Source organism: Zosterops lateralis (assembly GCF_965231275.1).
Source record: "Zosterops lateralis genome assembly, chromosome: 39".
NCBI classification, from domain to species: Eukaryota; Metazoa; Chordata; class Aves; order Passeriformes; family Zosteropidae; genus Zosterops; species Zosterops lateralis.
Genome location: NC_139799.1, coordinates 482,179 through 508,963, shown reverse-complemented (window position 1 = coordinate 508,963; position 26,785 = coordinate 482,179). Strand labels below are relative to the sequence as shown.

General features: G+C 46.4%; 2 protein-coding genes across 2 annotated transcripts; both read right to left on the bottom strand.

The window, feature by feature from the left end:
* Positions 1-156: 156 nt before the first annotated feature.
* On the bottom strand, positions 157-5,430 carry CDIPT (CDP-diacylglycerol--inositol 3-phosphatidyltransferase). The gene is made up of 6 exons (XM_083882277.1): positions 5,286-5,430; positions 4,678-4,812; positions 4,242-4,395; positions 3,338-3,419; positions 1,669-1,750; positions 157-616 (listed from the first exon to the last, which is right to left on the bottom strand). Exons 1-6 carry the CDS (start codon positions 5,326-5,328, stop codon positions 462-464), a joined length of 651 nt encoding a protein of 216 aa, XP_083738403.1. The 5' UTR covers positions 5,329-5,430; the 3' UTR covers positions 157-461.
* A 543-nt stretch (positions 5,431-5,973) lies between these two features.
* Positions 5,974-26,652, bottom strand: LOC310921980 (serine/threonine-protein kinase TAO2-like). Its single transcript, XM_083882247.1, has 13 exons — positions 26,416-26,652; positions 26,137-26,290; positions 24,300-24,371; positions 23,318-23,419; positions 22,342-22,387; positions 21,391-21,487; positions 19,895-20,008; positions 18,692-18,783; positions 16,683-16,779; positions 15,859-15,940; positions 14,694-14,771; positions 12,069-12,170; positions 5,974-6,244 (listed from the first exon to the last, which is right to left on the bottom strand). The coding sequence occupies exons 2-13, from the start codon at positions 26,275-26,277 to the stop codon at positions 6,155-6,157; spliced, it is 1,113 nt and encodes a 370-aa protein (XP_083738373.1). The 5' UTR covers positions 26,278-26,290; positions 26,416-26,652; the 3' UTR covers positions 5,974-6,154.
* Between the last annotated feature and the right edge of the window lie 133 nt (positions 26,653-26,785).

Genomic DNA, 26,785 nt, shown 5'->3' with positions numbered 1-26,785 from the left:
GGATTTTTCTCTCAAAAAAAGTGGAATTTTCAGCCCCAAAAAACCCCAAAAATCCCCAAATTCGGCCCTCAAATTTGACAAGGGGGCGTGGCTTATGAAGTGGGCGTGGCTTATGAGATGGGCGTGTCCAATCAGAATTTTTTTAGTATTTTATTGGGATTTTTCTGGCCACGCCCCCTCCCATTGAGCAGAAAAGGGGCGTGGCTTAAAAAAGTGAAGCATCCAATGAGATTTTTTATTATTATTTTTTATTTTTCTGGTCACGCCCCCTCCCAATAAAAGGGGCGTGGCTTGTAAAGTGGGCGTGGCTTATGGAGTAGGCGTGGCTTTATGAGATGGGCGTGTCCAGGGGGTCATTTTTGGAGTATTTTTTGGGGGATTTTTTTCAGCCACAGCCCCTCCCCCTGACCGGAAGTGGGCGTGGCTTATGGAGTGGGCGTGGCTTATGGAGTGGGCGTGTCTCAGGAGCGTTTCTGGCGCCGCTCGGCCGCGTCCAGGGCGGCCACGCCCCTCAGGGCCCCGCCCAGCTGCAGAAGGTTCAGGAAGGATTTGAGGGCGGCCAGGGGGGCCCCGAGCCACACCCCCAGCCGGGCCAGCCCCGGGCCCCCCGGGAACACTGCGGGGGGAACAGAAAAAAACAGTTAGAACCAGTAAAAACCACTAAAAATATAAATAAAACAGAAAAAAAATCAATTTAAACCAGTTAAAATCAGTTAGAACCAGTATGAACCAGTATGGACCAGTACGGACCAGTTAGACCCACTCCTAAACCAGTTTAGAACCAGTAAAAACCAGTTTAGAAGTGTTAAAACCAGTTGGAACCAGTAAAAAACAGTAAAAATATAAATAAACCAGAAAAAAAATCAATTAAAACCAGTATGGACTAGTATGGACCAGTACAGACCAGTTAGACCCACTCCTAAACCAGTTAGAACCAGTAAAAACCAGTAGGGACCAGTCATAAACCAGTAAAAACAAAAAAAACCCCAATTAAACCCAGTTAAGACCAGTTAAAACCAGTATGGACCAGTAAAAGTAAAAAAAAACCAGGAGAAATACCAGTTAAAGCCAGTCAAAACCAGTTAAAACCAGTATGGACCAGTAGGGACCAGTTAGACCCAGTAAGAACCAGTGAAAACCAAAAAAAAACAGAAAAAAAACATTTAAACTCAGTTAAAACCAGTAAAACCCAGTTAAAACCAGTATGGACCAGTACGGACCAGTAAAAACAAAAAAAAAAAAAACCAGAAAAAAACCCAATTAAACCCAGTCAAAACCAGTTAAAACCAGTACGGACCAGTTGAAAACCAGTAAAAACAAAAAAAAATGGAAAAAAACCAATTAAAACCAGTACAAATCAGTATAAACCAGTATAAACCAGTATAAACCAATTTAAACCAGTATAAACCAGTATAAACCAGTATAAACCAGGATAAACCAGTATAAACCAGTCCAAACCAGTATAACCAGTACAAACCAGTATAAACCAGTACAAACCAGTACAAACCAGTATAAACCAGTAAAAACCAGTATAAACCAATTTAAACCAGTACAAACCAGTATAAACCAGTCCAAACCAGTATAACCAGTATAAACCAGTATAAACCAGTCCAAACCAGTATAACCAGTATAAACCAGTCTAAACCAGTCCAAACCAGTATAACTCACCCGCGGGCCCCTCTCCCCAGTGCAGGAGGTACCAGGAGCCATAAAAAGCCTCATTTCCGGCGCAGAGCAGGAAGAGGAGGGGCTGGGGGCGGGGCCAGAGGGGGCGTGGTCAGAGTGGGACACGCCCACATTGCCTTATATGGGTGGGGAGGGCCCAGTTTGGCCCAGTTTGAGTCTTGGTCTGTCCCAGTTTATCCCAGTCCCCCCCAGTCCATCCCAGTTCCCTCCCAGTCTCTCCCAGTTCCTCCCAGTTCCCTCCCAGTCCCGCCCAGTTTATCCCAGTTCCCTCCCAGTTTAACCCAGTCCATCCCAGTTGGCTCCCAGTCTCTCCCAGTTCCTCCCAGTTTATCCCAGTTGGTTCCAGTTCATTCTCAGTCCATCCCAGTGTCTCCCAGTTTAGCCCAGTTCCATCCAAATCCCCTCCCAGTCCATCCCAGTATAAACCAGTCCCCTCCCAGTCCTTCCCAGTACGGCCGAGTCTCCTCCCAGTCCCGCCCAGTTCATCCCAGTCCCTCCCAGTTCAATCTGAATCCCCTCCCGGTCCCTCCCAGTTTGTCCCAGTCTATTCCAGTCCTCTCCCAGTTTATCCCAGTACATCCCAGTACATCCCAGTTCATCCCAGTTAGTTCCAGTTCATTCTCGGTCCATCCCGGTCCCTCCCAGTTCCTCCCAGTTTGGTTCCAGTTCCTCCCAGTTAATCTCAGTTGACTTTAGGTCCATCCCAGTCCCTCCCAGTCTCTCCCAGTTGGGCTCCCAGTAAATCCCAGTTAATCCCAGTCCCTCCCAGTTTATCCCAGTATCCTCTCAGTCTCTCCCAGTTTGTCCCAGTTCCCTCCCAATTCCATCCGAATCTCCTCCCAGTATATCCCAGTTAATTCCAGTTGACTCTTGGTCCATCCCAGTTTGTCCCAGTCCCTCCCAGTCCCTCCCAGTCCGTCCCAGTTGGTTCCCAGTTAATCCCAGTTAGTTCCAGTTCACTCTTGGTCCATCCCAATGTCTCCCAGTGTCTCCCAGTTTAGCCCAGTTCCATCCAAATCCCCTCCCAGTCCATCCCAGTTGGGTCCCAGTTTATCCCAGTCGGTTCCCAGTCCCTCCCAGTCCATCCCAGTACGGCCAAGTCCCCTCCCAGTCCCGCCCAGTTTATCCCAGTCCATCCCAGTTGGGTCCCAGTCCATCCCAGTCCCCTCCCAGTCCCTCCCAGTTCAATCCGAATCCCCTCCCAGTTTATCCCAGTTTATCCCAGTTAGTTCCAGTCCCCTCCCAGTTGGGTTCCAGTCCATCCCAGTTCATTCCCAGTCTTTCCCAGTCCCTCCCCGACCCTCCCAGTTCAATCTGAATCCCCTCCCAGTTTATCCCAGTCCGTCCCAGTTAGTTCCAGTTCACTCTTGGTCCATCCCAGTTTATCCCAGTTTATCCCAGTTCCATCCAAATCCCCTCCCAGTTCATCCCAGTCCATCCCAGTATAAACCAGTCCCCCCAGTCCCCTCCCAGTTTATCCCAGTCCCTTCCAATCCCCTCCCAGTCCCCCCAGTCTCCTCCCAGTCCCTCCCAGTTTATCCCAGTCCCCCCAGTCCCCCCAGTCCCCCCAGTCCCCTCCCAGTTCATCCCAGTTTATCCCAGTTTATCCCAGTCCCTCCCAGTCCCCCCAGTTTGTCCCAGTTTGACCCACCCGTGACTGGTAGTATCTCCTGAGCAGGGGGTGCCCCTCCCCCCCCACGGCCTTGTGTGACGACGCCCCCTGGAGGAGGGACCTGGGAAAGGGGGCGGGGCCAATGTGAGACACGCCCACAACGCCTTATATGGTGTGGTGGCCACGCCTCCTCACATTCAAGCCACGCCCCCAAAACATTTTCTCCTTTTTTTTTTTCCCCTCCCAAATCCCCCCAAAATTATAATTTTTGGCCCCACCCACCTAAGCCACGCCCCTCCATTCAGACCACGCCCCTTTCATTTAAGCCACGCCCCCAACCCCCATTTAAACCCCATTTTTTCCCCTCCCAATTCCCCAAAATTTCCATTTTGCCCCCACCCATTTAAGCCACGCCCCCTCTATTCAAACCACGCCCCCAACCCAAATTTTCTCCATTTCTTTTCCCAATTTTTTCCCATTTTTTTCTCAATTTTCCCCCAAATTTTCCCGATTTTGTCCCCAAATTTTTTCCCCATTTTTTCCCATTTTTCCTCATTTTTCCCCGTTTTTTCCCTCCCAATCCCCATTGGCCCCGCCCCTTTAAGCCCCGCCCACCAGTGCCTGTGCAGCCAATGGCTTTGGCCCCTCTCGTTTAAGCCCCGCCCACCAGTCCCTGTGCAGCCAATGGCTTTCCCCCAATCCCCTTTAGCCCCGCCCACCAGTGCCTGTGCAGCCAATGGCTTTCCCCCAATCCCCTTTGGCCCCACCCACCAGTGCCTGTGCAGCCAATGGCTTTTCGCCCCTCCCGGGTAAGCCCCGCCCACCAGTGCATGTGCAGCCAATGGCTTTTGGCCCCGCCCCTTTAGCCCCGCCCACCAGTGCCTGTGCAGCCAATGGCTTCCCCCCAATCCCCATTGGCCCAGCCCGTTTAAGCCCCGCCCACCAGTGCATGTGCAGCCAATGGCTGGCCAGGTCGAGGGCGGAGCTGAGCTGCAGAAGCCCCGCCCACTGCGGCTCCAGCAGGGCCAGGTTGAGCAGGAGGCACAGGGAGCTCAGTCTGTCCGTCAGCATGTCCAGCAGAGCCCCAAAACGGGAGCCTGGGGGGGAAATAAAAAGAGTTTTGGGGTGAAAAAATAAGGTTTTGGGGAAAAAAATTAAATCTGGGGGGAAAAGGTCGAAATTTGGGGGGAAAAAATCGCGAAATTTTGGGGAAAAATTGTCAAATTTTGGGGAAAAACCATGAAATTCTGGGGAAAAAAAGGTCAAAATTTTAGGGGAAAGAGGTTGAAATTTGGATGGAAAAAAACAGTGAATTTTTCAGGGACCAGTATAAACCAGTATAACCAGTACAAACCAGTATAAACCAGTATAACCAGTACCTTGGTCCAGCATTCTGGCCGCGTGGCCGTCCACGGCGTCCAGCAGTCCGGCCAGGCCGTAGGCTGCGGCCGCAGGGCCGGGGCTCGTGGGCATCAACCAGAAGGACACGGCGGCCAAAAGGATCCGGGCGTAGCCTGGAAACCAGTATAAACCAGTATAAACCAGTATAAATCAATATAAACCAGTATAGATCAATGTAGACCAGTATGGACCAGTATAAACCAGTATGGGCCGGTTGTGGCCAAAATGGCGCCAAAAGTGACCCCTGGGTGAGGAAAGGTCAGGGGGAAGACCAGTATAGACCAGTATGGACCAGTATAAACCAGTATAAACCAGTATAGACCACTTTAAACCAGTATAGACCAGTATAAACCAGTAGTACGGCCCCAAAAACACTCCCAGTCCATCCCAGTCCCCCCAAAACCTTTCCCAGTCCATCCCAGTCCATCCCAGTCCCTCCCAGTTTATCCCAGTCCCCCCCAGTTCCCTCCCAGTTCATCCCAGTTTATTCCAGTGCCCCCAAACCCCTCCCAGTTTATCCCAGTCCCCGCCAGTCCCCCCCAAATCCCCTCCCAGTTTATCCCAGTTCCCCCAGTCGGGCACTCACCGATCAGGTTGGGCACGAACAGGAACACGTTGTCCCCCCCCATGGCCCCGGGGCCTTCCCGGGGCCTCTCGGGACCCCCAAAAACCCCCCGGGACCCCCAAAAACCCCCCGGGACCCCCAAAAATCTCCCCCAAAAAAAACCCCGAGCGCCGCGCGGCCCCTTTAAAACTCTGATGGCGGAAGCGGAAGCGCCGCCGCCCTTCTGACCAATCAGAACACGCCCGGCAACGCTTCGGCCAATCAGAGCCCACCGTGGCTAATCACAGCCCGCCCCGGCAAGGCTTCAGCCAATCAGAGCCCGCCCCGGGAACGCTTTGGCCAATCACAGCCCGCCGCGGGCAGTCACAGCCCGCCCCGGCAATGCTTCAGCCAATCAGAGCCCGCCTCAGCAACGCTTCAGCCAATCAGCGCCGCTTTTCGCCCTGAGGGCGCTTCCGGGTTAACCCCCGCCCCCTCCGTTGCCGCGGCAACCCGGAAGTGCCGCGTTAATTAATGACCTAATTAAGGTATTTATTAATTATTAACGCGGTAAATATTAATTATTAACGCCGTAATTATTAATTATTAACCTCTCCCCGCCCCCCCGCGGCTTCTTGATCCGTTTTTCCCTTAATTAACCCTTTAATTGACCCCAATTTGCACAAAGTGGGCGGAGCCAATGACGTCACCAGCGCCCTGTTTATTAATAATATTTAATTAATAATCTTTAATTAATGAGGGGCGGGAAAATAGGGGGAGTTTGAGGCAGATTTTGCCTCAAAAATGTCGATTTTGGGGTTTTTTTCCCCATTTTTGGGGCTTTTTTTGTTGGTTTTTTTTTTCTTGGAAAAAAATTGGGATTTTTGGGGGTAAAAATTGTTGATTTTGGGTCAAAAAAAGGTGATTTTGGGGTCCCAAAGGGAGTTCCAGGGGAATTTGGGGGGTTTTCTGGAATTTTCCGCCCGCGGCAGCTCCGGGACCTGGGGGGGGAAAAAACCCAAAATTTGAACAATAAATTGACAAATTTTCAACAAAAAAACCCAAAATTTGAACAAAAATTCACAATTTCAACCAAAAAAAATCACAAATTTCAACAAAAACCCAAAAATTTCAAGGAAAAGTCACAAATTTCAACAAAAAACCCCAAAATCTTCGACAAAAAGCCCAAAATTTCAACAAAATTCACAAAATTACAACAAAAATGCCCCAAACCCCCAAAATTCAAACAAAAAAAATCTGAATTCCATTTAAAAAACCAGAAAAAAACCCAAATTCCAACAAAAATCCCCAAATTCCACCCCAAACCCCCCAAAATTTCCAGCAGGAACCTGAAAATTCCTTTTTTTTTCCTCCTGAATTTCTCCTTTTCTTCCCTTCCCAAAATTCTTTTTTCCTCCAAAAATTTCCCATTTTTCCATCCCAAAAAATTCCCGTTTTTGCTCCCCAAAATTTCCTTTTTTTCCCCCTAAAAAATTCATTTTTTACTCCAAAAATTCAAGTTTTTCCCTCCCAAAAATTCCCTTTTTCTCTCCCAAAATTTCCTCTTTTTTTTCCCCAAAAAATTCCCTTTTTTTTTCCCCCCCAAAACCACCAAACAAATAAAAATAAATAGAAAAGAAATGGAAACGTTTTAAATATTTTATATTTTAAATAAAATTAATTCCAAAGCAGAAACAACGAAACCGAACAAATTCCCCGCGAAAAAAAACCAACAAAAATTCCAAACCCCCCCAAAAAAACCCAAATAAAAATTAAAATAAAATTAAAAAAAAAAGGAAAATAAAAACAAAATTATGGAAAAGGAACAGAAATATCCCAGAATTTTCTTCCCCTCCCAAAAAAACCCCACAAATTTTTAGGGAAATAAATAGAAAATAAAATAAAAAAGGAGAAAATCCCAAAATTTAGGGGGGAAAATCCTGAAAAAATTGAGAAAAATCCCAAAATTTGGGGATTTTGGTGGTGATTTTTACCCCAAAATTTGGAGATTTTTGTCCCCAAAATTTGGGATTTTTTTGGATTTTTTTTCGGGGTGTTTTAACCCCAAATTTTGGGATTTTTTTACCGCAAAATTGGGGTTTTTTGGGCGATTTGAACCCCAAAATTGAGGAATTTTTTGGGTCTTTTTACCCCAAATCTTGGGATTTTCAGCCCAAATTTTGGGATTTTTAAAAAATATTTTTACCCCAAATTTTGGGATTTTTTTGGGTGATTTGTCCCCAAATTTGAGGAAATTTTTGGGTCTTTTTACCCCAAAATTTGGGATTTTAGGGAGGATTTTTTTAGAGTGTTTTAACCCCAAATTTCGGGATTTTTACCCCAAATTTTGGGGATTTTTAACCCAAATTTGGGGAAAAATTTTTGGGATTTTTTTGGGTGATTTTCACCCCAAATTTGGGGCAATTTTTGGGGATTTTTACCCCAAACTTTGGGATTTTTTTAGGATTTTCACCCCAAATTTTGGGATTTTTTTAGGATTTTCACCCCAAACTTTGGGATTTTTTTAGGATTTTCACCCCAAATTTTGGGATTTTTTTGGGATTTTCACCCCAAATTTTTGGGATTTTTTTGGGATTTTCACCCCAAATTTTGGGATATTTTTACCCCAAATTTGAGGAAATTTTTGGGGATTTTTTGACCCCAAAATTTGGGATTTTTTTAGGATTTTCACCCCAAATTTTGGGATTTTTTTAAACCGTTTTTTCCTGTAGTGTCCTCCCGCCCCTCCCCCACCCCCCCCAAAAATCACCTCCAGGGTCTCCGGGGTGGGGGAGGGGCGGGGGGGGTTTGACCCCCCCGAATTTGGGGCTTTTTTGGGGGGTGGGGGAGGGGCCGGGGGTGGGGGAGGGGCCGGGGGATCCTCGTGGGTGGGGGAGGGGCGACCCCTCCTTTTAAAAAAACCCCAAAAAACCCCCAAAATCTCCTTTTCAAACCTTCCAAAACCCCCCAAAATTTTTTTAAAAACCTCCAATTTTTCCCTGAACCTCCTTTAAAACCTTTTTGAGGCACCGGGAGGCGACTCCGGAACCTTTTTTTGTTGGTTTTGGGGAAAAAAGCGAAAAGGCCTCGTTCGGAAGCCAAACCTAAACGAGAAAAAATCCCAAAAATTGGAGGTGGGAGCCCCAAAAGGAGCCTCAACCACCATCTGTGAGCTCGACCCCCTCGGCAAAGCTCCCCTAAAATATAAAGTGGTAAAAATAACCACGGGGAAAGCCAAAGTTGAGCTGCCAAAAGAGCCACGGGGCCGTAAAGGCGACGACGAGTTTTTGGAGCTTTAAAACCTAAAAAACCACCTAAAAATACAATAATAATGATAAAAATGAAGAAAAACGGAGCTCCAAAATGAAGAAAAGGTTGAGCCAACGCCAGACCTGCTGCTCCCAGTTCCAGGGCGGAGAAAAAGCCTCGAAAGCGGCTCCTTTGAGCCCAAAAAGCAAAAAAAAGGATAAAAAATGAAGGAGGGGAAGGGAGGAAAGTGGCGGCCAAAACCACCAGAAAACAGAGAAAAGGAGGGAAAAAAGGGGAGGGAAGGACGGGAATTGTGGCTCGGCGAGGGGTGGGAGGGGGGTAATATCCACAAATTAATTTTTTTGAGGGAGTTTTGGAGGAAAAAATTGGAGTTTTGGGGGAAAAAATGGAGGTTTTGGGTGGGGGAGACAAAATGGCGGCCGGAGGGGACAAAATGGCGGATGAGGAGGGAGGGAGGGAGTGAGGGGCTGGAGGGGATAAAATGGGGGTTTGAGGGGGTAAAGTGGCATTTTGAGTGGATAAAATGGGGGGTTGAGGGGGTAAAATGGTGTTTTGAGAGGGTAAAGTGGCATTTTCAGTGGATAAAATGGGATTTTGGGGGGATAAAATGGGTGAGGTGGGGGGAGACACAATGGCGGCCTGAGGGGACAAAATGGCGGCCGGGGAGGGCGGGAGGGACTGGGAGGGGGGATTTGGGGCTGAGTGGGATAAAACTGAGGTTTCTGAGGGGGAATTTGAGTCTGAGGGGGATAAAATGGGGCTTTGAGGGGGTAAAGTGGCGTTTTGAGTGGATAAAATGGGGGTTTGAGTGGATAAAATGGGGGTTTTGGGTGGGGAAATGGGTGAGGTGGGGGGGGACAAAATGGCGGCCGAGGAGGGAGGAAGGGACTGGGAGGGAGGATTTGAGTCTGGGGGGGACAAAATGGGGGTTTGAGGGGCTAAAGTGGCATTTTCAGTGGATAAAATGGGGGTTTGAGGGGCTAAAGTGGCATTTTCAGTGGATAAAATGGGGGTTTGAGTGGATAAAATGGGGGTTTGAGAGGGTAAAGTGGCATTTTCAGTGGATAAAATGGAGGTTTGAGTGGATAAAATGGGGGTTTTAGGCGGGAAAATGGGTGAGGTGGGGGGAGACAAGATGGCGGCCTGAGAGGATAAAATGGCGGCCGGGGAGGAAGGGAGGGAATGAGGATCTGGGGGTGACAAAACGGGGGTTTCTGAGGGGGAATTTGAGTCTGGGGGTGACAAAAGGGAGGTTTCTGAGGGGGAATTTGAGTCTGGGGGGGATAAAATGGGGGTTTGAGAGGGTAAAGTGGCGTTTTGAGTGGATAAAATGGGAGTTTTGGGCGGGAAAAGGGATGAGGTGGGAGGGGACAAAATGGCGGCCGAGGAGGGAGGGAGCGACTGGGAGGAGGAATTTGCGTCTGAGGGGGATAAAATGGAGGTTTCTGAGGGGGAATTTGAATCCGGGGGTGACAAAATGGTGTTTTCAGAGGGTAAAGCGGCGTTTTGAGTGGATAAAATGGGGTTTTTAGTGGATAAAATGGGACTTTGGGGGGTTAAAATGGGGGTTTTTGGCGGGAAAATGGGTGAGGTGGGGGGAGACAAAATGGCGGCCTGAGAGGACAAAATGGCGGCCGGGGGGGATGAAGGGCCCTCAGAGAATAAAACGGGATTTTCTGAGGGGGAATTTGTGTCTGGGGAGGATAAAACAATGTTTTCATGAGATAAATTTGTGGTTTTAGGGGAGGAATTTGGGTCGGGAGGAGGAAAATCGACGTTTTCGGGGGGTGAAGTGGAGGGTGGAGACAAAATGGCGGCAATGGCGTCGGCCTGGGGAGAGAAAATGGGGAAAAATGAGGGAAAAATGGGAAAAATAAAGGAAAATGAGGGAAAAATGAGGGAAAATGATTGGGGAAAGTGGGAATTATGGGGGGAAAATGGGAATTATGGGGGGAAAATGGATAAAAATGGGGAAAATGAGGAAAAATGAGGGAAAAATGGGGGGGAAAAGGGGAAAATGGGGGGAAAATGAGGGAAAAATGGGGAAAATATGAGGGGAAAAATGAGGGGAAAATGAGGAAAAAATGAGGGAAAAAATGAGGGAAAAGTGAAGGAAAAATGAGGGAAAAAATGGGGAAAATGAGAGAAAAAAAATGAGGGAAAAATGGGGAAAAATTAGGGGAAAATGGGGGGAAAATGAGGAAAAAATGAGGGAAAAATGGGGGAAAAAATAAAGGAAAATGAGGGAAAAATGAGGGAAAATGAGAGGAAAAATGGGGGGGAAATGAGGGAAAAATGGGGGGAAAATGGGGGAAAAATGAAGGAAAATGAAGGAAAAAATGAGGGGGAAAATGGGGGGAAAAGAGGGAAAAATGAGGGAAAATTGAAGGAAAAATTCAGGAGAAAAATTTAAAGAGGAAAATGGGAATTATGGAGGAAAATGGATAAAATTGTTTTTAAAAAGGGAAAAAAAGGGAAAAAAGGGAAGAGGGAATAAAAAGGTGCCCCCTGTGAGGGAGGAAAAAGAAGAAAAAGTTCATTTTTGGGGGAGAAAAAGAGCAAAAAGTGAGAAAAATGGGGCGTTTTGGAGAAGAAAATGGGGGAAATTTAATTTAAAGGAAGTTTTGGGGTGAAATTTGATGGTTTTGAGGGGAAAAAAGGGATTTTTGTAGAATTTTCTGGGGAGAGGGAAAAGGGAAATGAAAATTAAAGAGACCAAATTCTCCCACAATTCCTGAAAATTCCCAATTTTATCCAAAATTCCCCCCAAATTCCCAATATTTTCCCCCAAAATCCTCCCAAATCCCCCCAATTCCAAAAATTCCCAAAAAACTCCCCAAAATTCCCCAAAAATTCTCCCAAAATTCCCAATTTTCTCCAAAATTCCCCAATAATTCCCCAAAATTCCCAAACAATTCCTTCAAATCCCCCAAATTTCTCCAAAATTCCCCAAAAATTCTCCCAAAATTCCCAAATTTCTCCAAAATTCCCCAAAAATTCTCCCAAAATTCCCAATTTTCTCCAAAATTCCCCCCAAATTCCCCAAAATTCCCAAACAATTCCTTCAAATCCCCTCAAATTTTCCAAATTTCTCCAAAATTCCCCCAAAATTCCCCAAATATTCTCCCAAAATTCCCAAATTCCCCCAAAATTCCCCCAAATTCCCCCAAAATTCCAGAATTTCCCCACATTTTCCCAGAAATTCTCCCAAATTCCCCGAAACTTCCAAATTTCCACCCAAATTCCCAATTTTCTCTAAATTTTCCCCAAGTTTCCCCAAAAATCCCCCAAAAATTCCCCAGATTCCAAAAAAAATTCTCCCAAAATTCCCCGAAATCCCCAGAATTCCCCAAAAATCCTTCCAAATCCCCCAAAATTCCCAATTTTCTCCAAAATTACCCCCAAAATTCCCCAAATCCCCCCAAAATTCCCATTTTCCTCCAAAATTCTCCCAAAATTCCCCCCAAAACTCCCCAAAATTCCCCAAAAATTCCCCCAAAATTCCCCAAAAATTCCCAATTTTTTCCAGAATTTCCCCCCAAATTTCCCTCTGACCTGTGGGGGGGTCCCGGGGGGCCCCTCCCCCCCCTCAGCGTCGTCCTCGGGCTCCCCCAAACTGGGACCACTGGAGTCACTGGGGGAACTGGGGGGGCCAAACTGGGGACAGAAACACAGTTAAACTGGTTTATACTGGGATAAACTGTGGTTAAACTGGGACAAACTGGGATAAACTGGAGTCACTGGGGGAACTGGGGGGGAACTGGGGGGATAAACTGGGGTTAAACTGGGATAAACTGGGACAAACTGGGACCACTGGAGTCACTGGGGGAACTGGGGGGGCCAAACTGGGGGGGAAAAACACAGTTAAACTGGTTTATACTGGGATAAACTGGGATAAACTGGGATAAACTGGGATAAACTGGGACAAACTGGGATAAACTGGGATAAACTGGGATAAACTGGGATAAACTGGGACAAACTGGGATAAACTGGAGTCACTGGGGGAACTGGGGGGGCCCTGGGGGATTAAACTGGGTTAGACTGGGATAAACTGGGATAAACTGGGATAAACTGGGATAAACTGGAGTCACTGGGGGAACTGGGGGGGCCAAACTGGGGACAGAGAGGGGTTAAACTGGGATAAACTGGGATAAACTGGGACAAACTGGAGTCACTGGGGGAACTGGGGGGGCCCTGGGGGATTAAACTGGGTTATACTGGGACAAACTGGGATAAACTGGGATAAACTGGGATAAACTGGGATAAACTGGGATAAACTGGAGTCACTGGGGGAACTGGGGGGGCCAAACTGGGGACAGAGAGGGGTTAAACTGGGATAAACTGGGACAAACTGGGACAAACTGGGACAAACTGGGACAAACTGGGACAAACTGGGATAAACTGGGATAAACTGGGATAAACTGGAGTTACTGGGGGAACTGGGAAGGCCCTGGGGGACAGAAACACAGTCAAACTGGGATAAACTGGGAGGGACTGGGAGGGGACTGGGATAAACTGGAGTTAACTGGGACGGGATTAACAGGGATTGGGAGGGAACTGGGATGGACCAAGAGTGAACTGGAACTAACTGGGATTAACTGGGGTGGACTGAAAGTCAAATGGAGTTAACTGGGATGAACTGGGATGAACTGGGAGGGACTGGGATGAACTGGGATGAACTGGGAGGGACTGGGAGGGACCAAGAGTCAACTGGAATTAACTGGGATGGAACTGGAACCCAATTGGGATGGACTGGGATGGACTGGGAGAGACTGGGATAAACTGGGAGACGTTTCGGATGGAACTGGGATAAACTGGGAGGAACTGGGAAGGACTGGGAGTGAACTGGAATAACTGGGATTAACTGGGATGGATCTGGAACTCAACTGGGACCAACAACTGGAACCCAACCAGTCCATACTGGTCTATACTGGTCTATACTGGTCCATACTGGTCCATACTGGTCTATACTGGTCTATACTGGTCTATACTGGTCCATACTGGTCTATACTGGTCCATACTGGTCCATACTGGTCTATACTGGTCTATACTGGTCCATACTGGTCTATACTGGTCCATACTGGTCCATACTGGTCTATACTGGTTTATACTGGTCTATACTGGTCTATACTGGTCCATACTGGTCCATACTGGTCCATACTGGTCCATACTGGTCTATACTGGTCCATACTGGTCCATACTGGTCTATACTGGTCCATACTGGTCCATACTGGTCCATACTGGTCCATACTGGTCCATACTGGTCCATACTGGTCCATACTGGTCCATACTGGTCTATACTGGTCCATACTGGTCTATACTGGTCCATACTGGTCCATACTGGTCCATACTGGTCTATACTGGTTTATACTGGTCCATACTGGTCCATACTGGTCTATACTGGTCTATACTGGTCTATACTGGTCCATACTGGTCTATACTGGTCCATACTGGTCTATACTGGTCTATACTGGTCCATACTGGTCTATACTGGTCCATACTGGTCTATACTGGTCCATACTGGTCTATACTGGTCCATACTGGTCTATACTGGTCCATACTGGTCCATACTGGTCCATACTGGTCTATACTGGTCCATACTGGTCTATACTGGTCTATACTGGTCCATACTGGTCTATACTGGTCTATACTGGTCCATACTGGTCTATACTGGTCTATACTGGTCTATACTGGTCCATACTGGTCCATACTGGTCTATACTGGTCCATACTGGTCCATACTGGTCCATACTGGTCTATACTGGTTTATACTGGTCCATACTGGTCTATACTGGTCTATACTGGTCCATACTGGTCCATACTGGTCCATACTGGTCTATACTGGTTTATACTGGTCCATACTGGTCTATACTGGTCTATACTGGTCCATACTGGTCTATACTGGTCTATACTGGTCCATACTGGTCCATACTGGTCCATACTGGTCTATACTGGTCTATACTGGTCTATACTGGTCCATACTGGTCCATACTGGTCTATACTGGTTTATACTGGTCCATACTGGTCTATACTGGTCTATACTGGTCTATACTGGTCTATACTGGTCCATAGTGGTTTATACTGGTCTATACTGGTCCATACTGGTCCATACTGGTCCATACTGGTCTATACTGGTCCATACTGGTCTATACTGGTCCATACTGGTCCATACTGGTCTCACCTCCCGCGCCGCCATCTTTGTTCTCCGCAGCAGTTCCGGCACCACCCCCGGGGGGCGCTGCAGGGCCACGAACTCGTGCTGGGGACACAAATTAACACTAATTAATATTAATTAATACTAATTAGAACTCATTAATATTAATTAATATTAATTAATACTAATTAGTACTAAATTTAACCCCAAAATTAACTCGAAACGGTGCAAAATTAAATCGAATCGGCACAAAATGACCCGAAATTTAAACTAAAATTAAACTAAAATGAAATTAAACTAAAATTAACACGAAAGAGCCCAAAAATTAAACGAAAATTAACATAAAATACCCCCCAAAATTAACTGAAAATATTCCAAAATTAACCCAAACCAGCTCAAAATTAAATCAAAATAGTCTAAAATTAAACCGAATCAACCCAAAATTGTCCCAAATTAAACCAAAATTGTCCAAAATTAACCCCAAAACAGCCCAAAATTGATGCTAAAATAACCCCAAAATTAGCCCAAAATTAACATAAAATACACCCAAAATTAACCCCAAAACAGCCCAAAATTAAACTCAAAATAGCCCAAAATTAAATCAAAATTAACCCCAAAATTAACACAAAATAACCCAAAATCATCCCAAAATTAAACCCAATTTTTATTTTATTTAAATTAAAATTTTGGGGTAATTTTGGGGTGATTTTTGGGTTATTTTTGGGATGATTTTTGGGGTGATTTTTGGGTGTTTTTGGGCTATTTTTGGGATGATTTTGGGGCAATTTTTGGTGTATTTTTTGGGTTATTTTGGGGCGATTTTGGAGGATTTCTTGGGTTATTTTGAGGGTTTTTTGGGATGATTTTGGGGCTGATTTTGGGGTAATTTTTAGGGTTATTTTGGAGGATTTTTGGGGTTATTTTGGAGGTTTTTTTGGGATGATTTTGGGGCAATTTTTAGGACGATTTTTGGCCATTTTGGGGCAATTTTTGGGATCATTTTGGGGCAATTTTTGGGGTTATTTTGGGATATTTTTGGGGCGATTTTGGGCTTATTTTGGGGCAATTTTTGGGGCAATTTTTGGGCTGATTTTGGGGCAAATTTTGGGTTGATTTGGGGTAATTTTTTGGGGTAATTTTTGGTGATTTTGGGGTGATTTTTGAGGTTATTTTGGGTTTATTTTGGCCCCACCTGCAGCAGGTCCCGCGCTCGGGGCCGATCCTGCGGAACCTTCCGGAGACACCGAGACACAAAATCCCGAAACTCCTCCGACCTGGGGGGTCAAAGGTCAAATGTGGGGCTGGGACCCCCAAATGTGGGGCTGGGACCCCAAATGTGGGGCTCGGGGTCAAAATGTGGGGCTGGGACCCCCAAATGTGGGGCTGGGGACACAAATGTGGGGCTGGGGGTCAAATGTGGGGCTGGGACCCCCCAAATGTGGGGCACAGAGGGATCTATGGGGTGATCTATGGGGCACAGGAATGGATCTATAGGATAAATCTATGGGGCACAGGGATGATCTATGGGGTGATCTATGGGTCAGGGATGATCTATGGGGCAGATCTGTGGGGCAGGGATGATCCATGGGGCACACACCAGCTATGGGGCGCTCTCAGGGTTGGGGGGCTCTCTCTGGGCGATGTGGTACAGGGGGATCTGTGGGGCAGGGGTGATCTATGGGGCACAGAGGGATCTATGGGGCAGATCTATGGGTCACACACCAGTTATGGGGCAGTTTTAGGGTGGGGGGCTCCCTCTGGGCGATGTGGTACAGGAGGATCTGTGGGTCAGGGATGATCTATGGGTCAGACAGGATCTATGGGTCAGGGATGATCTATGGGGTGATCTATGGGTCACACACCAGTTGTGGGGCAGTTTTAGGGTGGGGGGCTCCCTCTGGGTGATGTGGTACAGGGGGATCTGTGGGGCAGGGGTGATCTATGGGGCACAGAGGGATCTATGGGGTGATCTATGGGTCAGGGATGATCTATGGGGCAGATCTATGGGTCACACACCAGTTATGGGGCACTCTCAGGGTGGGGGGCTCCCTCTGGGCGATGTGGTACAGGGCGCTCATCGCGTTCAGCTGGAACAGGGGGGGTCTCCTCTCAGCTGGGGGGCAGAAAAGACCCCAAAATAGCAAATTTTAGCCCAGAATTTATCCATTAAAAGGCTCAGATTTGCCCAAAATCCCTGAACTTCTCCCCAAATCCCCTCACCCACCACAATGCAGGTGATGCCCAGGGACCAGAATCCCCAAAATCCCCAGAAACTCCAAAAAATCCCCCCCAAATCCCCAAATTCCTCAAAAAATCCCCACCAAATTTCCTCCAAAAATCCTCTCCAAATCCCCTTAAAATCCCCAAATTCCTCTAAAAATCTCTTTAAAATCCCCCCAAAAATTACCAAATATCCCCAACAAACCCCCTTAAAATCCTCCCAAAATCTTCTCAAAAACCTCTTAAAATCCACCAAAAATCCCCCAAAATCCTCCAAAATCCACCAAAAATTCCCCCAAAATCCCTCAAAAATCCTCTAAAAATTCCCTAAAAATTTCCCAGAATTTTCCACAATATCCCAAAATCCCCAAAATCTCTGAATTTTTCCCCAAACCCCCCGTACCCATCTCGATGCAGGTGATGCCCAGGGACCAAAAATCCTCCTCAAAATCCTCTTAAAATCCCCCAAAAAATCCCCCTAAAATCCCTGAATTACCCCTAAAATCCCCTTAAAATCCACAAAAAAATCCCCCAAAAATTCCTCAAAAAAATCCCTTTAAAATCCCCCCAAAATTCTCTTTAAAACCCCCAAATTCTCCCAAAAATCCTCAAAAATCCCTCCAAAATCCACCAAAAATTCTCCAAAAAATCCCCCAAAAATCCTCTAAAAATTCCCTAAAAATCCCCAAAAATCCACCAAAAATTCCCCAAAAAATCCCCCAAAAATCCTCTAAAAATTCCCTAAAAATCCCCAAAAATTCCCCAAATTTTCCACAACATCCCAGAATCCCCCAAATATCCAAAATTTTCCCCAAAATCTCTGAATTTTTCCCCAGAAATGCCGTACCCATCTCGATGCAGGTGATGCCCAGGGACCAGACACTCCCCAAAACCTCCCTAAAATCCCCCAAATTCCCCAAAAATCCCATTTAAAATCTCCTAAAATTCCTCAAATCTCCTAAAATCCCCAAATTTCCCAAAAATCCCCTTAAAAATCCCCCAAAATTCCCCCCAAATCTCATTTATTGCCCCCAAAATCCCCTGAAAATGCCCCAAAAATCCCCAAAAATCCCCTTAAAAATCCCCAAAAATTCCCAAATCCCCCCAAGACTCCCAAAAATCTCTAAAAACCCCCAAATTTGCCCAAAATCTCTGAATTTTCCCCAGAAATCCCCCCGTACCCATCTCGATGCAGGTGATGCCCAGGGACCAAAAATCCTCCTCAAAATCCTCTTAAAATGCCCCTAAAAATCCCCCTAAAATCCCCCCAAAATCCCCACCAAAAGTTCCCCAAAATTACCCCAAAAAATCCCCTTAAAATCCACCAAAAATCCCCCAAAAATCCCCTTAAAACCCACCAAAAATCCCCAAAAATCCACCAAAAATTCCCCAAAAATGTCCTAAAAATCCCCTGAAAATCCACCAAAAATCCCCCAAAAATCCTCTAAAAATCCCCAAAAATTCCCCAAATTTTCCACAACATCCCAGAATCCCCCAAATATCCCAATTTTTCCCCAAAATCCCCAGAACTCCCGTACCCATCTCGATGCAGGTGATGCCCAGGGACCCAAAATCCTCCTCAAAATCCTCTTAAAATCCCCCAAAAAATCCCCCTAAAATCCCCTTAAAATCCACCAAAATTCCCCAAAATCCTCCAAAATCCCCCAAAAATTCCCAAAAAAATCCCCAAAAATCCCCAAAAAATCCCCTTAAAAATCCCAAAAAATTCCCAAAATTTTGTAAACCTCCCAAAATCCCCCAAATTGCCCAAAATCTCTGAATTTTCCCCAGAAATCCCCCCGTACCCATCTCGATGCAGGTGATGCCCAGGGACCAGACGTCGGCGCGGCCGTCGTAGAGCCCCTCGTCCATGGCCAGGATCACCTCGGGGGCCATCCTGGGGTCAAAGGGCACACGGGGGTCACTCAGGGGTCAGCCAGGGGTCACACGGGGGTCACAGGGTATCCCAGGGGTCAGTCAGGGTCACCCAGGGGTCAGTCAAGGGTCATTTGGGGGGAAAAAGCCACACTGGGGTCACTCAAGGGGTCATCCAGTGGTCAGTCGGGGCAAAGGTCACCCAGGGGTCAGTCAGGGGTCAGTCAGGGGGCAAAGGTCACCCCAAGGGTCACCCAGGGGTCAGTCAGGGGGCAAAGGGCACCCCAAGGGTCACCCAGGGGGCAAAGGTCACCCCAAGGGTCACCCAGGGGTCAGTCAGGGGGCAAAGGTCACCCCAAGGGTCACCCAGGGGTCAGTCAGGGGGCAAAGGGCACCCCAAGGGTCACCCAGGGGGCAAAGGTCACCCCAAGGGTCACCCAGGGGTCAGTCAGGGGGCAAAGGTCACCCCAAGGGTCACCCAGGGGTCAGTCAGGGGGCAAAGGGCACCCCAAGGGTCACCCAGGGGTCAGTCAGGGGGCAAAGGGCACTCCCAGGGGTCACCTCAGGGGCCATCCTGGGGTCAAAGGTCAGCACAGGGGTCACTCAGGGGTCACTCAGGGGTCACAAGTCACTCAGGAGTTACCCAGGGGTCATTCAGGGGTCACCCAAGGGTCAAAGGTCACCCAAGGGTCATTCAAAGGTCAGTCAGGGGTCACTCAGGGTCAAAGAGCATCCCAGGGGTCACCCAGTGGTCATTCAGGGGTCAAAGGGCACCCCAGGGGTCACTCAGGGGTCACTCGGGGGTCAAAGGGCACCCAAAGGGTCACTCAGGGGTCACTTGGGGGGTCAAAGGTCACCCAGAATTGGACTCCAAACCCCCAGAATTTCCCAAAAATCCCAAAAATTTCCCCAAATCCCCATTTTTCCCCCCAAACCCCCTCCCCAGTCGGGGCTCCCCATCAGGGAATTGGCCGAAAACCCCCAAAAATCCCGCAAAATTAACCCAAAATTGACCCAAAACCCCCCAAATTCACCCCCAAATCCCTGGAATTTTTCCAGAATTGTCCCAAAAAATCCAAATTTTCCCCAAATCCCCGTTTTTCGCCCCAAATCCCCCCCAAACACCCCCTCACCAGTAGGGGCTCCCCACCAGGGAATTGGCCGGGCTGCTCACGGCGGCCGAACCGAAATCGCCCAGTTTGACCCGGCCCGGGGCCCCCAGCAGGATGTTCCCGGCTTTAATGTCCCTGAAAAAACAAAATAAATATCTGTGGGGCACAGAGAGATCTGTGGGGCAGAGATGTGGGGCTGGGACAGAGATCTGTGGGGCTGGGAGAGAGAAATGTGGGGCAGAAAAGAGTCTGTGGGGCCCCCAGCAGGATGTTCCCGGCTTTAATGTCCCTAAAAAAACCAAAATAAATATCTGTGGGGCAGAAAAAATAATTCTGTGGGGCTGGGAGAGAGAAATGTGGGGCTGGGAGAGAGAAATGTGGGGCTGGGAGAGAGAAATGTGGGGCTGGGAGAGAGAAATGTGGGGCAGAAAAGGGTCAGTGGGGCCCCCAGCAGGATGTTCCCGGCCTTGATGTCCCTGTGGGGCAGAGAAAATACAAATCTATGGGGCAGAGAACAGATCTATGGGGCAGGGAACAGATCTATGGGGCCTCCAGCAGGACGTTCCTGGCCTTGATGTCCCTGTGGGGTAAAAAATATATAAATCTATGGGGCTGGGAACAGATCTATGGGGCACAGAGGGATCTATGGGGCAGATCTATGGGGCACAGACCTGTGAATGACCCCCAGGCCGTGCAGATAGACCAGGCCCTGCTATGGGGCACAGGGATGATCTATGGGGCACAAAAGATCGATAGGGCACAGGGACGATCTATAGGTCAGATCTATGGGGCACAGGGGGATCTATGGGGCAGATCTATGGGTCTGGATGGATCTATGGGGCACAGAGGGATAATCTATGGGTCACACAGGATCTATGGGTCAGACAGGATCTATGGGGCAGGAATGATCTATGGGGCAGAGGATAATCTATGGGTCAGACAGGATCTATGGGGCAGAGATGTGGGTCACAGACCTGTGGATGACCCCCAGGCCGTGCAGATAGACCAGGCCCTGCTATGGGGCACACAGGGATGATCTATGGGACAGATCTATGGGGCACACAGGGATGATCTATGGGTCAGGGATGATTTATGGGGCAGAGATGTGGGTCACAGACCTGTGGATGACCCCCAGGCTGTGCAGACAGACCAGGCCCTGCTATGGGGCACAGGTTAATCTATGGGGCACACAGGATCTATGGGGCACAGGGATGGATCCATGGCTCAGGGATGATCTATGGGGCACACAGGATCTATAGGGCACACAGGATGATCTATGGGGCACAGAGGGATAATCTATGGGTCTGGATGGATCTATGGGGCAGAGATGTGGGTCACAGACCTATGGATGACCCCCAGGGAGTGCAGATAGACCAGCCCCTGCTATGGGGCACACAGGGATGATCTATGGGGCAGATCTATGGGTCACACAGGGATGATCTATGGGTCAGGGATGATCTATAGGTCAGATCTGTGGGTCAGGGATGATCTATGGGGCAGAGATGTGGGTCACAGACCTGTGGATGACCCCCAGGCCGTGCAGATAGACCAGCCCCTGCAGCGCCCCCTGGCTGATGGCCCCGATCTCGTCCTCGTTCAGCGGCTCCTGATCCACTGGAAGGGGGTGAAATGAGACACAAAATAATCAAAAATTGCACCAAAAATTATCCTGAAATTACCCCAAATTCACCACAAAATACCCCGAAATTACCCCAAAAACCGGCCTCAAAATTACCCAAAAACACCCCCAAAATTAACCCAAAATACCCTGAAATTGGCCCAAAAATCAACACAAAAATCACCCAAAAATCATCCCAAATTTCACCACAAAATAACCCCAAATTACCCCAAAAATCGGCCCCAAAATTACCCAAAAATACCCCAAAAATAAACCCAAAAAACTCCAAAATTGTGCCAAAAATCGGCCTCAAAATTACCCAAAAACCCCCCAAGAATTACCCCAAAATTGGCCCAAAAATCACCCCAGAATTACCTAAAAATTACCCCAAAATACCCCAAAATTACCCCAAAAATCAGCCCCAAAATTACCTAAAAATTAACCCAAAATACCCGAAATTATCCCAAAAATCGGCCCCAAAATTACCCAAAAATACCCCAAAAATTAACCCAAAATACCCTGAAATTGGCCCAAAAATCATCCCAAAATTCGCCAAAAAACCCCAAAATTTCCCCATAAATCCCCCCAAAATACCAAAATTTCCCCCAAAATTTCCCCCAAAAATCCTCCCACAAATTCTCCAATTTTCCCAAAAAATTTCCCACAAATTCTCCAATTTTCCCAAAAAATTTCCCTTTTTGATGCCAAAAAACCCCAAAATTCCCCCAAAAAACCCCCAAATTTCCCCCAAAATGCCCCAAAATTGCCAAAAAAATTCCCAATTTCCCCCAAAATCTCAAAAATTTCCGAAATTTGCCCAAAATTCCCATTTTTTCCCCCAATTTCTCACCTTCCAGCAGGTCCAGGGCAGATCCCACACAGAACTCCATGGCCAGCTGGGAAAGGACCCAAAAATAGCAAAATTTACCCCAAAATTCATTAAAATCCCCCAAAAATCCCAAAAAGTTCCCTCAAAAAAATCTCAAAAAAAATCCCCAAAAAATCCCCAAAAAATCCAAAAAAAAATCCCCAAAAAAACCTCAAAAAATCCCAAAAAATCCCCAAAAAATCCCATAAAAATCCCCCAAAAAATCCCAAAAAAATCCTTTAAAAATCCCCAAAAAATCACCAAAAAATCCCAAAAAATCCTTTAAAAATCCCCAAAAAAATCTCAAAAAATCCCCCAAAATTTGCAAAAAAATCCCAAAAAATCCCCCCAAAAAATCCCCCCAAAAAATCATCAAAAAATTCCTTTAAAAATCCCAAAAAAACCCGCAAAAATTCCAAAAAAATCCCAAAAAATCCCCCAAAAAATCTCAAAAAAATCCTAAAAAAATCCCAAAAAATTCCCAAAAAATCCCAAAAAAATCCCCAAAAAATCCCAAAAAAAATCCTTTAAAAATCCCCAAAAAATCACCAAAAAATTCCATAAAAATCCCCAAAAATTCCTTTAAAAATCCCCAAAAAATCCCAAAAAATCCTTTAAACATTCCCCAAAAAATCTCAAAAATCCCAAAAAAATCCCAAAAAAAATCCCAAAAAAATCCTTTAAAAATCCCCAAAAAATCCCCCAAAAAATCCAAAAAAAATCCCAAAAAATCCCAAAAAAATCCCCAAAAAAATCTCAAAAAAATCCTAAAAAAATCCCAAAAAATTCCCAAAAATTCCCAAAAAATTCCCAAAAAATCCCCAAAAAATCACCAAAAAATCCCAAAAAATCCTTTAAAAATCCCCAAAAAAATCCCAAAAAATTTCCAAAAAATTCTTAATAATTTCTATTTAAAAAATCCCCAAAAAACCCCAAAAAATATTAATTTTTCCCTGACCCAAGCAGTGTTGTCCCGGATCCAGCAGCCGCGGAAGGTGACGGTGTTGGGGTGTCGGAGCCTCTGCAGAACCTTCACCTCCCTCACGATGTCCTGCCATTTCTGCGCCAAAAAAATCAAATTTTTATCAATTTTTGAGGCTTTTCTGGGATTTTTTTAGGTTTTAGAATTTTTTGGGGTTTAGTAAAAAAAAATTGGGGGTTTTAGAGAGGATTTGGGGGTTTTTTAGAGGGAAATTTGAGGTTTTTGTGGGGTTTTTTTGAGGAAATTTTGGGATTTTTTTGGGAGAATTTGGGGGTTTTTTGGGGATTTTTGGGGGGTTTTTTTGGAGAGAATTTGGGGTTTTTGGGGGGATTTTTTGGGGTTTTTTTGGTAGATTTTGGGGATTTTTTGGGTTTTTTTTGGGAGAATTTGAGGATTTTTTGGGAAGAATTTGGGGAATTTTTGGGGATTTTTTTGGGGATTTTTTGAAGATTTTTTGGCCAATTTTTGGGTATTTTTGGGGTGATTTTGGGCAACTTTTTAGGGTATTTTGGGCAGATTTTTGGGGTTTTTAGGCAGATTTTTGGGGGTATTTTTTGGGTGATTTTGGGGGATTTTTTGGCAGATTTTTAGGGTATTTTGTGGTGTTTTTGGGCAGATTTTTGTGGTGGTTTGGGGGAATTTTGGGCAGATTTTTGTGCTGTTTTGGGGTATTTTTGGCGTGTTTTGTGTTGTTTTTTCGGGTGATTTTGGGGTATTTTGAGGTGGTTTGGGGGTGTTTTTTGGGCAGATTTTTGGGGTATCTTGGGGTCCTTTGGGGGTTTTTTTTGGGATTTTTTTGGCAGCTTTTTAGGGTATTTTTGGGCAGGTTTTTGGGCTGTTTTTGGGGTGTTTTTGGGGATATTTTGGGATATTTTTGGGGCAGATTTTTGGGCTGTTTTTGGGGTGTTTTTGGGCAGATTTTTGGGGATATTTTGGGGTATTTTTGGGCTGCTCTCACCTCACTGGACGCTCGGCCCCTGTAGGACATTTTCTTGATGGCCACCAACTCCTGCGAGCGAAGGTCACGCGCCTGGGGGAGAAAAAATAAACATTTGGGGGAAATTTGGGGATTTTGGGGAGAATTTGGGGGATTTTTGGGGGGAGTTTTGAGGATTTTGGGGAAGATTTGGGGATTTTGGGGGAATTTTGGGGAAGATTTGAGGGAGTTTTGGGGATTTTGGGGAAGATTTGAGGAATTTGAGGGGATTTTGGGGGAGATTTGAGGAAGATTTGGGATTTTGGGGAGAATTTTGGGGATTTTGAGGGAGATTTGAAGGATTTGAGGGGATTTTGGGGAGAGTTTTGGGGATTTTGGGGAAGATTTTGGGGATTTGGAGATTTTTGGGGAAGATTTGGGAATTTAGGAGGAGATCTGGGGGATTTTGGGGAAGATTTGAGGAAGTTTTGGGGATTTTGGGAGGAGTTTTGGATGTTTTTGGGGAAGATTTGGCAGATTTGGGGGGATTTGAGGGGATTTTGGGGGAGATTTGAGAAAGTTTTGGGGATTTTAGGGAGAGTTTTGAGATTTAGGGGAAGATTTGGGGGATTTTGGGGAAGATTTGAGGGATTTGAGGGGATTTTGGGGGGAGATTTGGGAATTTAGGAGGAGATTTGGGGGATTTTGGGGGAGATTTGGGAGAGTTTTGGAGATTTGGGGAGAGTTTTGGGGATTTGGGGGAAGATTTGAGAGATTTGGGGGGATTTTGGGGGGAATTTTGGGGATTTTTGGGGAAGTTTTGGACATTTGGGGGAAATTTGGGGATTTTTGGGGAGAGTTTTGAGATTTAGGGGGAGATTTTGGGGATTTTGGGGAAGATTTGAGGGATTTTTTGGGATTTTGGGAGAAGATTTGGAAGATTTTGGGGGAGTTTTGGGGGGAATTTTGGAATTTGAAAGAATTTCAGGAGGAATTTTGGGGATTTAGAAGGAAATTTGAGGGATTTGGGGGGAATTTTGGGGAGATTTGGAGGATTTTGGGGATTTGGAAAGAAACTGATGAAACTTTTGTGGATTTTGGGGGATTTTTGGAGGAAATTTTGGGATTTGAGGAGAATTTTGGATATTTTGGGGGAGATTTGAGGGATTTGGGGGGATTTTGGGGGAAATTTTGAAAGAAATTTGGAAAAATTTGGGGCATTTTTGGGAATTTGGGGTAAAAATTTGGGCATTTTGGGGGAAATTTTGGGATTTGAGGAGATTTTTTGAGAAATTTCAGGAATTTATGGAGGTTTTGGGGGTTTTTTCAGATTTTTGGAGAATTTTGGGGCAGATTTGGGGGAAATTTTGGTGATTTTGGGGCTCCCTAAGAAGTTCTTTAACAAATTTTGTGATGTTTTTAATTAATTTTAAACCATTTCACCTCAATTTTACAACATTTCAAGTGAATTTTGAAGCATTTTTGATCATTCTGGACCAATTTTGTCTCACCCAGAGTCGATTTTAGAGAATTTAAGTGAAATTTAGACGCAATTTCAGCAAATTTTTAAAATTTATGAGGTTTTTGATGTAAATTTTGAGGGTTTTTGGGTAAAATTTGAGGGTTTTGGGGTAAATTTTGAGGATTTTTGTGTAAATTTTGAGGATTCTTGGGTAAATTTTGAGGTTTTTTGGATGAATTTTGAGTTTTGGGGGTAAATTTTGAGGTTTTTTGGGTAAATTTTGAGCCGTTTTGGGGCATTTTGGGGTCGTTTTATTGAATTTTGGGGCATTTTGGGGTCGTTTAATCAGATTTTGGGGCTATTTTAGCCAAATTTCACACGGATTTCGGCATTTTGAGGCGTTTTTTCCCCACTCACACTAAACACAGCCCCGAAACTTCCGTGGCCGATCTCTCGGAGTTCCCCAAAAACCTTCTCGGGATCATCTTTGAGGAACAATTCCGCAACTTCGGGGTCTCGGAGGCTCCCGGGCCGCGCTGGGGGACGAGGGGCCGGCATGGCAAAACTGAAACTGAGGGAAAAACACCCAAAAAACCAATTTAAATCCCTTTTAGCTTTAAACTCCCTCTAAGAATTTCCCCCTCCCCCCATAAAACCCATAAAAAACCCCAAAAAATCCAATTTTTTTCCCCTCACCGGCAGCTCCGGCTCCAGGTCCCGGCGGGCGCTGGGGGAGCCCGGCCCGCCCCCCCCCGGCCGCTTCAGCTCCGGGGGGGGGCTCCGGTCTCCCCCCCCGACGCCTCCTGAGGGGGGGAGCGGCTCCAAAAGCCCCAAAATCTTTAAATTTCGCCTCAAAAAAGCGGCGGAAGGGGGGGGGGAACCCCCCCGGTGCCGCCGCCTCAGCGCCCCGGGCCAAGATGGCGCTGGCCTGAGGTGAGGAAAGGGGCGGGGCCTGCGCGTGACGTCACTGAGGGCGGTGAAGGCGCGCCAGGAGTTGGGCGGGAATGGAACAGCCAATCAGAATGAGGCGCGGGAAAAATGGAGCGGCGCGATTGATTGAAAGCAA